This window comes from Chiroxiphia lanceolata, chromosome 4 (assembly GCF_009829145.1).
Source record: "Chiroxiphia lanceolata isolate bChiLan1 chromosome 4, bChiLan1.pri, whole genome shotgun sequence".
NCBI lineage: Eukaryota > Metazoa > Chordata > Aves > Passeriformes > Pipridae > Chiroxiphia > Chiroxiphia lanceolata.
In genome coordinates, this window is record NC_045640.1 from 6,977,732 (window position 1) to 6,990,674 (window position 12,943).

A 12,943-nucleotide genomic window follows, 5' to 3' on the forward strand; every position below is an offset into this window, starting at 1 on the left:
CTGTGGACCAGCAGGAAGGCAAACCAACTGTTTAAAGGTCTTCGTTCACATCGTTCCTGCATATGGCACGGAGTCAACCATCGTGGTTTCTGTTTTCCTGCAGACATAAACAATGACACTTACAATTTCCTGTCTGCACAGTGCTCACACAAGCATCTGTCTGTAAGGGAAATGGCTAATTACTTATTAAACCTTGCACAGCGCTTAGACTGGGTTAAATATTGACAACCAAAGTTCAAGGGGAATCTGTGTCACCAAATGTGAACTTGGGCGTCTTGTTTTCTAGGAACTGTTCAAATAAATGGATAGGTGACAAAATACTGCATGCAGGCAGGAGGGAAAAGAAGGGGACAAAATTGGAGCAGGTTGGCTCAGACTAAATGCCTGTCTTTGGAGCTTTGGGGTTTGGAGTGTGATTGCAATCGGCGGCTCGAAGGGGAGTTCTGATACACAAGAAGTGCATTAAACTGAGATTTGCAGAGTGTCTGGTTTCTTTTTACTGAAACTCTTGGAGATGGTAAGCAATTTGGCTGGGAAATCCACTGGGGTTGTGAAGCAGGATTTGCATGATTGGGAAGCAGTTGGAAGTGCATAGTACAATCATATTTATGTTAAAATTATGGTAGATTCACCCCAGAAGGTAATTGAGGGCTGCCTGACTGGATTGTTTCCCAGACATTATGGGAAGCAAACAAATGCCTTATGTTGGCAGGAATGGTCCCTGTGTGACCTGTGGTGGAGATGCTCGGGGGTTTGGGGTAGTTTTGGAGAGGAGCAGGTCGGGGTTATGGGGCAGGATTTTCAGTTGGGTTCTGGAGTCTCTTCCCCTCCCTCAAGCCAGAGGATTTCTAGCGTTCTTCCAGAATTAGGCAGTTTGTTCTTCCTGGAAGCAGGAGGCTAAAAAAAAAAAAAAATAAATTTAGAACCTTGAAAACATATTTTAAGGCCATTTCTTTTGAAAAAAATGCTCTTCAATTGGGAATGCCGTTATTCAGATGGGCTTGCCTTCTCGAATGGGAACGGAAAAGGTAGATTGTGTGGGTACTTGTGCCAACACACCTTCGTTGTACTTTTTCTCTAAGAAAGTCTTCTGGTTACCTGCTGAACTGCATACCTGAACTACACCATCAGGATAATTTTAGCCTTAGAGCAGAAATGTTAGTCCTCTTTTTTTGGCTCACGCTAAGCCACTGGCAGCACTTAAGAAACAATAAATAATATCTTTTCTTCCACACTAGAGGAGAAACCTTTCTAGCATATGAAGTCTGTTTCTTCAAAAGTAATTTGAAGTAATCCTAACTCTTCTTTGCGTTTGCTACCTCAAAACCTAAGGGATAACGTTACTCTTTTTGCTGCTGAAAAAATGTTCGGCAACAATGAAATTGAATGTCACCCATACACATTTAATTTAATAAGATGGTAATTTCATGTTAAATAAATACCAACTGATTATTGAAAACATATGCTCAAAGGATTTAAAAACCATGTAAGAGATATGTATCTCATCTGCTGTTGTTGAACTGCAATAAATCTACGCAATATCAAGTGCCAATTGTTTAACATACAATAACTATTTTATTAAATGTCAGTGAAATGTGTATGCAGGGCACTTAATTAAATGGAACATGTTCCCAAAATTCTATTTTTCTTAGTTTTGGAACATCTAGAGTAGGAATTTACTGGCAGCCTTCACCCAGGGGCTAGTTATTTACTCATGTAAAACTATGGCAAGCACTTCTTGTGCTATCAATAAATAACCATTTCATCAGGAAAGCAGCTCCTACCACAGAGGTAGGGAAGAAAGAGAAAATATGGCACTTCACTTGCTGTAAAATGGATCCACAAGGCTGTTTTCTCCATCAGTTTGTCTGGCTCAGCCACGCAGCCCAAGACTAGAGATGCTCCTGCAAACAGTCCGCTGCTTCAAAATCTAAGCTGACCAGCCGTCGGGGCTGGTCAGCAAATACTTGTGGTGTTTTTGTGTTCCTCGCTAGGAGTCTTTGTTTCTACAGAGATGCTGTTGGTTTTTTCTTTAATCTTTTGATTGTTTTTGATAAGCATGTTTTTGTCTGTGGGCGCCTATGTTTTCAAGCCAAGCAGGACCCATTAGCTATCTAATCTCATCTCCTCATGTCACATACCAAGCATTTGGACCAGTTACCCCCACGCTGACCCCTACTTCACTTGGCTAATGCATACCTTTTGCAAATGCAGACTGTTTTGTTTTGAAATATGAAAAGAGGTTGGATTCACCAGTGCTTTGAACTGCTTATTCCATTAGTTAATGGGATACATGGGCAACACATTCATCCTTTTATCTCTCTCAAAAAGCATTTTTATCAGTTCTGCTCTCATGTAATGGCTTCCAACTGTGCAGAGAGCCAAGAATTCCCCTCTTTCAGGAACACCTACTATGTGCCATCCTTGCTTTGTAAGCCCTCCCTGTGGGATTTGCTCCTTAGTAGTGTCTTGTCCAGCCCTTAGCGTAGAGAGGCCTCCATCCATGATCCATCGTTACAGCTGGAATGCCAATACAAATAATGGTAATAATAATGTGCAGGGAGTGTGAGTGTATAATCCTCATGTTGGTCTTGAAGAGAGGGTTTAAACTGTTGTAGAAGGGTTAAACCCCCACTGTAAGCGGGAGTTGTCCAGCCCAGCTTTGTAGTAATGAATACCCCAGTTAGGTAACCTCTGGCTGCATGTTTCAAGCATGGCTTTTAGGTGGTCCTTTCCAGCTATGTCATTTTGAAGCATGGAAAGATGAAAGAAGTCAACTTTGCTGTGAACCACCCTTGCACTAAGGACTTTCGAGGTTCGGATTTTAAGTGATGAGTGTGGTGAGGTCAAATGTTGCCTCAAGTGTTGGTTGTAAGAGATTATGTTCACACTAAACGAGCACTTTGGTTGGTGATGCTTGTCCAATTCCTTCATCTCACTATTGTAATGAAAGATTCTCTGCTTGGCTATATTCTCCTTGTAGGACACACACTGCCTGTGGTACCTCAGCCCGTGATGCTAATTCCATGCATGTGTTGATGGGTTGTTTGGGTGCTTCTTGGTAAATGACTTTGCTAATTTGCTAACACAGCACTTCAAAGAAATCTTATCGACATGGAAAGTGAATGTGTTTGGTATTAAATAATAAAATATACATAACCCATGGGGCTCTTAAAACTTATTTAACTTCTTTATAAACTTTACAATACAGTATGTGGATATTATAAATACTTTCCATTCCAAGAACTGTCCGAGCTTGTTGACCTTCCTTGGAATTTCCTCTTTGTAATTATGTTTAATGTGTTAATAAGTTCACTTTGAACTGTATGATGGCAAATGGTTCTCATAGACGTGGGTCAGTGTTGGTGCGTTCACCATATGTGAAGCCTGACGTTAGTGTGCAGTTTAGTTGAAGGAATAGCAAGGCAAAGTCCAAACAATTGTAGAAGCAGTATCTCCTCCCAGGTTAGCACTTAAAAGGGGTTCATGGAAAGTTAGGAATGTGGAGTGGGAAATCATTTAGCTTTCACTGCTAGGTGTTACTAAATTATAGTGCTAGGTTTGAGTCACTATCAAAACACCATATATCTAGAGGGTTTTCACACAGAGCTGTAAATCATGTTTACTACATGTATGAGTTGAACGAGTGCATGAACTTTGCAATGCAGTCCAGGAAATATAATTATATGTGTGTGTGTTTTTTGACTTTGAGAAATATGGACAGGAAGCTCCCAGGCTATTCCACTGTTGTGCCTTAAATACACTTCTAGAAATTGTTTTTGCTGTTCCCGGAAATAGCTATCTTTCTAAAGCAAAGAGGCTTTCCTTGGGTTTTACATAACTCCTCTTGCAAGCAATGGCAACCACCATCCCTTCCAAGGCACTGGGGAAGAGAGCAGGAATGTAGTAAAGCCCAGTGTCAGCAGCAGAGCAGCAAGTGGGACTTTTCTGTGGTGTAGGATAGTGGATATAAATTGAAAATTACCCAGCTGTTCAGTAAGACAGGTGTGGGATCTGTCTTCTTATTAATGGAACAGAATGGAGATTCCAGTTGCTTGTATTCGTAAATGAGGCAAATAAATCTGCAACATGTCTCCATGTATATGAGCAGAAATATTTAAAACAAATGAAGTGATCATGGCATTTCCTGTTAATGTTTGACTGAGTTTGTATGATCTTGAGCAGAAAACTTGGCATCTGGATGGGCTTGTTGGTTTCTTTCGGGTGTGTTTATAGTATTTGCAGATGGGAAAGTACAAGCAAGAAAATAACTTGGTGGAAAATGTAGGTTCTGGGTTGTTTAAATATATTTTAAGCCTGATTGCACCCTGGCCCTTGGAACTCCAGGCACGATTCCCTTCTAGTAACTAAATGATTTGAATGTTATGGGGCAAAGTTATATTTAGTTTGTGTTTGGAGAAAGAATAACAACCAAGCACGGGGGGGGGAGGCAGCTGCATTCTCGTCACTTCTTCCCAAGTCACATCCGCGGATGTCAAACCCCACCCTTCCCCCTCAGCCAGAGTATAAGGAATGATTCCCTCAGACTATTGGGTTGAGGACAAGGGGGACTGAAGAAAACCTGCCCCCACTGGGCTTGTGTCGAAGTGGGGCTTAACTTACTGTAAGAGATCCTTCTGTTCGCACAGGCTGCGGAGCCAGCTGCGCCCTCTCCTCCGTGGTGAGGCTTAAAAGCAGTGCCCTGTGGCTATAGAGCTGCCTTTGCCTGGTGAAAAACTGCAAGAGTGGAAGCAAGGAATGGTGACTGTTTTCTCTCCTTGCCATTCCCCCCTCCCTCCCTGACTATGAAAATGTATGTGTCAGTAATTTGGATGAAATATCTACCTAGGGCCTTGGTTTTGTCCCCTTCTCCCACATCCTATGGAAAAAATGACGGAAGAAGTAATTTCTATGTCCAAGAGCATCACAGATTGCGATTCTCAGCACTTAAAAAGGCTGATGTTTTCAAGAATTGCTGCCTAAAGGTTAAGAAATGAGGGGGAGCATGACGTAGGGACTCCTTCCCCAGGATTTACACCAGGACCAGAGAGCACTGCTTTCTGCTACTCTGTCTTGAAAGGATCCAGTCTGGAGCTTTGGCCCACAGCTGCAAGCACATGACAATTCACAGGATCCCCACCCCAGCCAGAGAGATGGTATATATTAGCATTAATTTTGCATTGGTAAATATACAAAGTCACAATCTTAACAGTCTGATTTAACAAAATGTTTTCAGGTTTCAGAACGATCCCATTATGCTGTTGCCTCTCTAGTTCTTGTGGCATTGCCCTGCCCACAAAGAAGGCAAGGGCAGCGCTATAGGGAGCAAACCAGAGGGTATTGCTCTCAAAATGCGTTAGATCTTTTCTGCCTCACACACAACACAAAGCTGGAGTCTAGGACAGCAGAGTTCATAACAGTGCTGCTCAAGGAGTAATTTCATCTGTCTTTTACTGCTGGTGTTAGAGCAGAGAGGGATGGGAAGTCAGCAGCAGCCAGGGTTCAGTCTGTTTTTACCTCACTGGCCAGCTGTAGGTGAAGCAGCAGGTGCTTTCCTGGGATTCTGCCTCTCTAAGCAGCTGTAGAAATGTATCCAGCCGGCGCCCGCGGCGTGCCCTGGGCTCTGCTCCGCACTGCCACCACTCAGCTGTGAGAACACACAGTGAGTGCCCAAGCCCTGCAGGATCAGACCCCAGGGACATTCCCAAATCAGCGCCTGGGAGAGCTAACTGGGCACTCTGCTCTCCTGGCCTTCCTCTGGCATATATATGGGCAGTTCTGGAAGCTGGGGAGCTCCCATCAGTACCAGTGCTGCATGTGGGAAACTAGGGGCCTCAGCATGTTTTTACTACACCTTTTTTGCTCTGTTCATATAGCAAAAGATGGAACTGGCATAGAGAAACCCTGGACATTAATCTCCAGGAGTAACCTGAGCGATGCTGAGCAGCTCAGTGTATGGATTCAGAGGGGGAAGATGTTGTTGCCTGGATAGTGTGGGATTTTCCGTGGTACCTCATGCAAGGCAGCTCTGTGTAGCACCCGCTGCCCAGGGGATATTGGAGAAGGACCTTTCTGCAAAAACACACTTCCCCCTCTCCCCTGCCTCCACTACAAAAACAGACAGCACAGAGTGGCAAGATGCCAAGTGTGTCTTGACTGGAAAAGCATTCATTCATCACTGCTGCAGTCCTGAGACAGGGCTCTACAGATATGTAGTGAAATAAGACCCAATGAATGCCTGTATATGAGAAAGAGAGACAGAGATCTGTGATGATATGTTTTATTCTTGCTGTAGCCCAGCTTCAGGAGGTCCAGCTACCATTGGCTTGCCAGGGCCTTTGAAGCCTCTGGCACATGTGAAGGTGCTGATTCCAGACAGTACTGCTTGAGCAGAAAGTTATTAATGCAAAGATGATAGATAATAAAATGGGAGTATTTACAGCACTAAATGAACAGAAGCAAGGCTTTAGCATCTTTGTCCTGGGGCTGTACCCTACTGAGAAGTGCATGCTGTATCTGGCAAAATTCACAGCAGAAAGAACAGTGGGGGGAGACTTTTATTCGTTACCAAGAAAGTTGCTGAAGGAGCTAATGAAGAGCTGCACTAGTGTTTTTCTTTTCAGGCAGAAAGGCTCTAAGAAACGCACCCTTTTCTAAATGTCATAAAGGTCTGCGAATAGATCCTGTGACACAGAGTGATCCAACAATTCCTCAGAACGAAAGGTCAATCAAAGGAAAATGGCATTTAGGAGGACCAAGCTTACTGCTGACCCAAACATGTGACAATCCAGAGGCAACTCTGGTGCCATCAGGAGTGCTGCTCGTGCAGCCTGACCCAGAGCGCACATGACGTGACTGGGAAACTATCTGATTCCTCCAGGTCTCAAAATTCATCAGGAGTCAACCTGAATGTCGGAAGGAAAGGGATTTTGAAGGAGCTACAGCAGGTTTCCAAGCTGTGAGGAGGGTGCTCTTTCTCACTGTCACTGCTTGCCCTGCACCAAACATTTTCCCCAGCACTAATTATAGATCTGTTTTTGTCATTTGAATATGCATGGAGTAGTATCCTGGCTCACAAGCATATTGCAGTGAAGCTACTCTTAAAATTTGACGTGGCTTGGTAGGGCTCTGGGTCAGAAAGGACGTCTTCAAGGGCCAACCCAGAATTTCAACAAGTCTGTGGACATTTCAGCTCCTGTGCACTGAGCAAGACACTGCACCCTGTAGGGAAATGTAGCTGTGTTTGGAGCTGGATCCTCACCCAATGTGGTGAATTCTGCCTTATCCAAGCAAACACACACAGCCCCTCCTGATGGGTGGATTTCCACTTTAAAAAATTCAGCAGTGTGACTTGTGTCAGACCAGCATTCGAAGGATCTTGGGATTATCTCTCCAACCACAGAGTTGGTTGGAGGTCTCCCAAGGTGAAGAACATTAACAGTGTGGTTTGGACTGCTTCGAAAGACCTGGAAAGGCAGGATTGGATTTCTCATGGTTGTTTTGCCAGTTCCCTTGGAGTCTGGGAAGACACCATTGGCTCAGATGATGTCCCACAGGGCCCTGCAGAAGATGTGCAGGGATGGGTGTTCTCTTTGCCAGGGACTGACTTTTTCAGAAAAAGTGCTCTGCAGATCCCCACTTTGGGTCATCAGAAGTTCATCAGAATCTGTGTGTTTCTAAGACCCATTGATTTAACCAGACTTAATTAAACTCATTAATGAGTTTCAATCTAGTTCACAACTCTTTTCTCAGCTTGAGCAGCATTTCTGTTCAGCAGCAAAGCTGTGAAGTTCATGGGTGCGATTCAACATGAGTAACTGCAACAGCAGCTCTGCAGTCATTCATGAGCTGTACTGTATGTACTGCCTTAGTCATGCTGGGGAAAAATCAGGCAGACTTTGGAATAATAGGAATTAGTCATGAGGAAGTGCAAATATGAGCTCTGTAGCTTATCCCCTGCGGGTCCAATCCTGCAAAAAACTAGAAACAGGAGTAAAATATGAGGGAACAGTTCCAAATCCCACAAACATCTTGTGGGTTTTGGGTGCAACTCAGCATCAGCAATCCTTAGCAAAACATTTTGTCCTTATGCAAGAACAGGACACTTATTATCACACCCATTAATAGACTATTCTGGGAAGAGCATTGCTATTGCAGTCTGTGTGGGGAACTTGTGCAATTAATAAAACAGCAGAAAAGGCAGATGCAGGAAAAAGGCTCTCTGTTTCAACTTTTCAGAGCCTTAGGAAGAAATTCTGGTTGGAATTCAGCTATGGGACCATCCCACTGTTGGAATCTTTATCACTTCTCTTTTCTGAGTGTTGGCCTGTCCAAGTGCATCCTGTTATCATGTGGCAGTGTGTTCACTCTGTGGCATTCCAGGGACACTCTGCTTTGCATGAAATTATCACCTTTCACAAAGCAAATATTTGCCAGGCAGGTCAAATGAGCAGGGTGCTAAGGCCATTTATAAAAATATCCTCTTTTGGACTATAAGCAATGTTAACACGTCAGGCTAAACTGGATCTTTGAGTGAAGCACTACCCACTGAATGCTCTGTGTCCAACAACTGCAGGCTTATGTGTCTCAGATAAAGCCCATCTGGTGACTATTAAAGGGAATTACTGTACATACAACATGAAAGGATTATAACATTTGGAGGGAGGGCAGTGTTTTGTTTTAAGTACCAGTCCTGTTACTAATTTTGCCTTCAGGATAGGTGTTAAATTTGAAACAACTACAATTTCTTTACCAAATACAGCGGAACAGTTTGTGTATTGGACTCCTTCTTGTGATAGGAAAATGCTGGAAATTTTGGAAAAGCAAGAGACCCTGAGAATCAGGCTTCCTTGGGTGGTTAGCTTGAGCTGCTGCTGATGGCAAGGCTGCAGCTTCAGGTCTTGCACAAACCAGTATCTCTATTGTATCCCTCTGTAATTGCCTGCATTTTTAGCCTTGGTTGTAAGTGATTTTCAGTTAGCACCTCTTACTATATCTCTGTACAGCCACCAGTGGCCTGATGGATGACTTGGCTTTGAATCAGTTCTGTATCACTGGCAAAAGTAATGACAGCTCCTCCTCTCTCTGTTCTTTCTTAGGCCCCCCAAGGATTGCCGATAAAGTGATTCACCGCCAGTCCGTGAGGCTGGGGAGGACCATCAAGCTCCTGTGCCCAGTGGAAGGCGACCCCCCTCCCCTCACCATGTGGATGAAGGATGGACGGACTATCCACAGCGGCTGGACAAGGTTCCGGATCCTTCAGCAAGGGCTGAAAATCAAGGAGGTGGAAAGCGAAGATGCGGGAACCTACATTTGCAAAGCCACCAACGGCTTCGGCAGCACCAATGTGAACTACACCCTGATCGTAATTGGTGAGTAGAGCTGGAGAAAAGCCAGGCCTCACCTGCTGTGGGGGAGTGAGCGAGCTGATGGCTGCGTAGCTGTCAGTGATTGCAGATTTGCTTTGCTAATCATTTATTGACCTCCACTCTTAACTGGCCCTTTCCAGTGTTTGAGGATTGCCAGAGCTGGCTGTGTTGCTGCACATCTTCTGCTGCAGCCAGCTGCAGGCAGATAAGATTGTGCAGTGCCAAAGGTTACAAATAAGCAGAAATGATGCAATAGTCACTAGGGCCCAGATCACAATGAATTCCACACAGGAAAGGCTGTGCGATAAGGAGAGTCACACTGATCTTTATGTTTGCTGTTGGAACAGGATAGTTCTCAAAACAAATGTTGAGGCACCCGTATAAAAATGCACAGCGGGGAGATCCATGTACTGAGCTTTTGCAAAGGATAGTGTCTTCAGGAATAATATTATTTGGTTTGAAAACAAAGCTCAGAGCTGACATGTAACTCAGGGATGCTCAGCCTTGAGAAATCCTCTTGATGGAGGCAGGATTAAAAAAGCTTCAGGTGCTGTCTCAGTGACCATGGGTTCACTGGCAATGCTTTTGGCCATCTTCAAAGGGCTTGCTTGGCCCAGCAGTGAGATTTTGGGTCGCTTGCTGGACTGAGCATTCCTGAAGACTCCCAAAGACACTTTTCAGGGTAATCAGAGATTCCTCTGCTGAAGGTGCCACAAAATAGGTTCGTTGATCCTTGTCTGTGAGAAAGGAAAGAGCTGGGTGAAAATCAGCATGCTAGAGGATGCTTAGGGAGCAGTGGGGAGGGTTACAAAGCAGGCCGTGAGATCAGGTGTCTTGCTCACCCTATTGCATGATTAGCACTCCAAGTGTCTGGTCTACAAAGTTCGTTTTTGTGAGACAGTGGAAATGAGGACAGAGTTCAGGGTAGTTTCCAGCTGGCTACTGGTTGGCAGTTGGCCTGGTTTTTTTCTATTTCTTCTTCTTCACCTCTGCAGAAGTAGGGCTGCTGTGGATTCAGAGCATGTAGCAAACACTTGGTGCTGCTTGATGAAGGATTATCACCCGATAACAAGGTGATTCCTGGAGAATGCACTTTGCTGCACAGCCAGTATAGGAAAAAAACAGAATGTAAATATCTTATCTGGAATGAGATGCCTAGATGAGGGAAACCCTCTGGTGATATGACTCCTGCAGCATCAGTGGGACAGAGCTGCAAAAGTCTTATTGTTTACATAGTTTGGGGATTTTATTTTCCTTGTCCACCTTTTTCTTAGCCACATTCATCCATTTCTTTATGCTACACTGAACAAAAATGGTGAAGTGGAAATAGTCATACAGAATCATGTCTATACAGACTCCTTTTGGACATGCTTTCCAGACTTTTTGGTGGGAGAAAGGAATGGTATAGGAGCCTGTTTCAGTCCAGCTTGTGCTTTTGCAGTATGTGGAGGTTGCCAAAGTCTTTGATCTTCTGTGTCATGCTGTATCTTCTGTGAAGCTCAGGGGCCAAGCCAGATCCCATTATTCCAAGGCAGAGGCATCAAGACATCTGTGAGTCAAAGAAGGCTCTGCCTTATTCCTGGTAGCACAACCGAAGCAAATGAAAGGGAAAAGCCAGGAGGCACAGGGTAAAAGTTGGACTAGAATTCAGGAAAGATTGAGACAAAAACTCCAATTCAGTTGCTCAGGGAAATTGGATTATCAAATTTAATTGTTTTAAGAACAATAGTGTTCATTATTTGGCACTGAAAAACCCTGGGCACAAACACTAGTTATTTAGAGCCTCATTGGGCAGCTGTGGAAGGAAATGGCAAACTCCCACTGGCCTCTGTGGGTGTGAGATTGAGCCCTATGCAAACAAATATTGATCACCAAGTGCCAAGAGAAGGATAACTTTAACCTAAAAGTGTGGCAGACATATGGGCTGAGGTATCGTTCATCTCCATGCATCCTTCTTGTTAAAAACAGTACTTCCAAGACTCTTTTGCACCTTCCTTCCTCGTCTCACAGTGTGCCATTGTGCATTTCTTCTTGCTCAGACCATTTTTGATGGATTACTTACATCCCTCATCTCCAGTGGTACAGTTGTGTTCATGTGGTTTTTCAAACCAGTTGCTTTTCACTAGAACAGTTTCCCCTGAAAACAAATGTTCCCCTTGTGTCTTTCTTGTCAAGCTCTGCAAGTAACACAAGGTATCACTGACTTATTCTTTCAAAGGACCCAGACATTTAATGCACTGACCAGATGCTTGTGTTCATCTTGGTGAAAATGCTTTTGGTTGAGAGAAAATCAATCCCTTGTTGATTTTTGAGAAGGAGGTAGTGTTTTAAAACCAACTGCATGTCAGTTTTGACAATGAAGATCAAATTGGATGCTTTTTTGTTTGTGCTCCAGAAAGCACAAACTTCATTAGACAGAGTGGCTTTTTGAACCATATGGCCTCTCTATTCTCCCACTCCTTCAAAGGAGAAAAAACCCTCTTATTCCAGCTTTACTGCTAACAGCAAACATGTAAAACCACACAGGTGTCAGACATGGGCAAGGTGGTTAAGATATTAAATCTAGAATAGCATTAAAGGATTCATTAAACATTGGGACTTGAAAAAATAAAATTCATATTGACATGAAACATTCTGGAAATTTAATCAATAATATCTGGAAAATATACAGTAGCTTGTTGAAAGATTTTGGAGTTATGCTGTATGCTTTTAAGTGAGCTATGCCACACCACGGGCAAGTAAGGAATTGTCACCCCTGTGCTATATACATGTGGGCTGCAGCAGGATAAGGTGATGGTTTACCCAAGATCCTACAGAGAGGTGAGACTAAATTCACCAGTCTTCAGCCTCTCTGCCTGCATTTGGTGCTGTGTAACTCTTATTAATCTTAACTCTATTAACATCTGTATTCCATTGTGGTAAGGAAACCCCAAAAATATTGGGACATTTTACAAAAGAGTAAAAAGGGCAGTGGATCCACCAACATTGTTGAGGGGGAGCAGACACGGCAGAGGTGAGCTCCATGGTTGGACTCTGTGAGATGTAATATTTAGGTAGAAGCCTGTTTGGATTTGCTTTGAGGCTTTCAGGACAGATCTTGCTTGCAACCAGCCAGCTGAGTGCACGAGCAGAGCAGACTTAGGTCTGCCTCTACATGTCTGGTAGATGTGCCTACCATTGCCTGGCTGGAGAACTTCTCAGTCTGCAAGTGCGGGTGAGACGGATTGCAGTGATTTTTACAGATGGTACTAGGACAAAGAGAGACCAGGTGATTAGACCAAGACCACATAAAATACGAGCTGTGGCTCCTGAGTTGTGTCAAACCTCTTATCTCACCTACAATGGCAAGGAATCAACCGCGTAAATGCATAAGAGACTATTCCTTCTTAAACACTTACTAAAGCCTTTTCTTCTCTAATTTAGCATCTTCCTACTGCTCTGTTGGAAGGGAGTCTTCTCTTATATTACGTTTTGATCTTCCTTCTCAGACATAGGTTTTGCCAACCCAGATGGTAGCAATTTGGTTTCTGCCCTGCTTATTCCCCATCTTCTCAGGCTGCAGGGCCTGGATCCCA

General features: G+C 43.8%; 1 protein-coding gene across 2 annotated transcripts in view; it reads left to right on the top strand.

Annotated features, from left to right (window-relative positions):
- FGFRL1 (fibroblast growth factor receptor like 1) overlaps positions 1 to 12,943 on the top strand; it is a 171,012-nt gene that overhangs the window by 72,926 nt on the left and 85,143 nt on the right. For both annotated transcript variants that reach the window (XM_032685997.1, XM_032685995.1), the window contains exon 3: positions 9,099 to 9,371. In XM_032685997.1, coding sequence (XP_032541888.1) covers positions 9,099 to 9,371 — 273 coding nt within the window. The remainder of the gene's footprint in view (positions 1 to 9,098; positions 9,372 to 12,943) is intronic.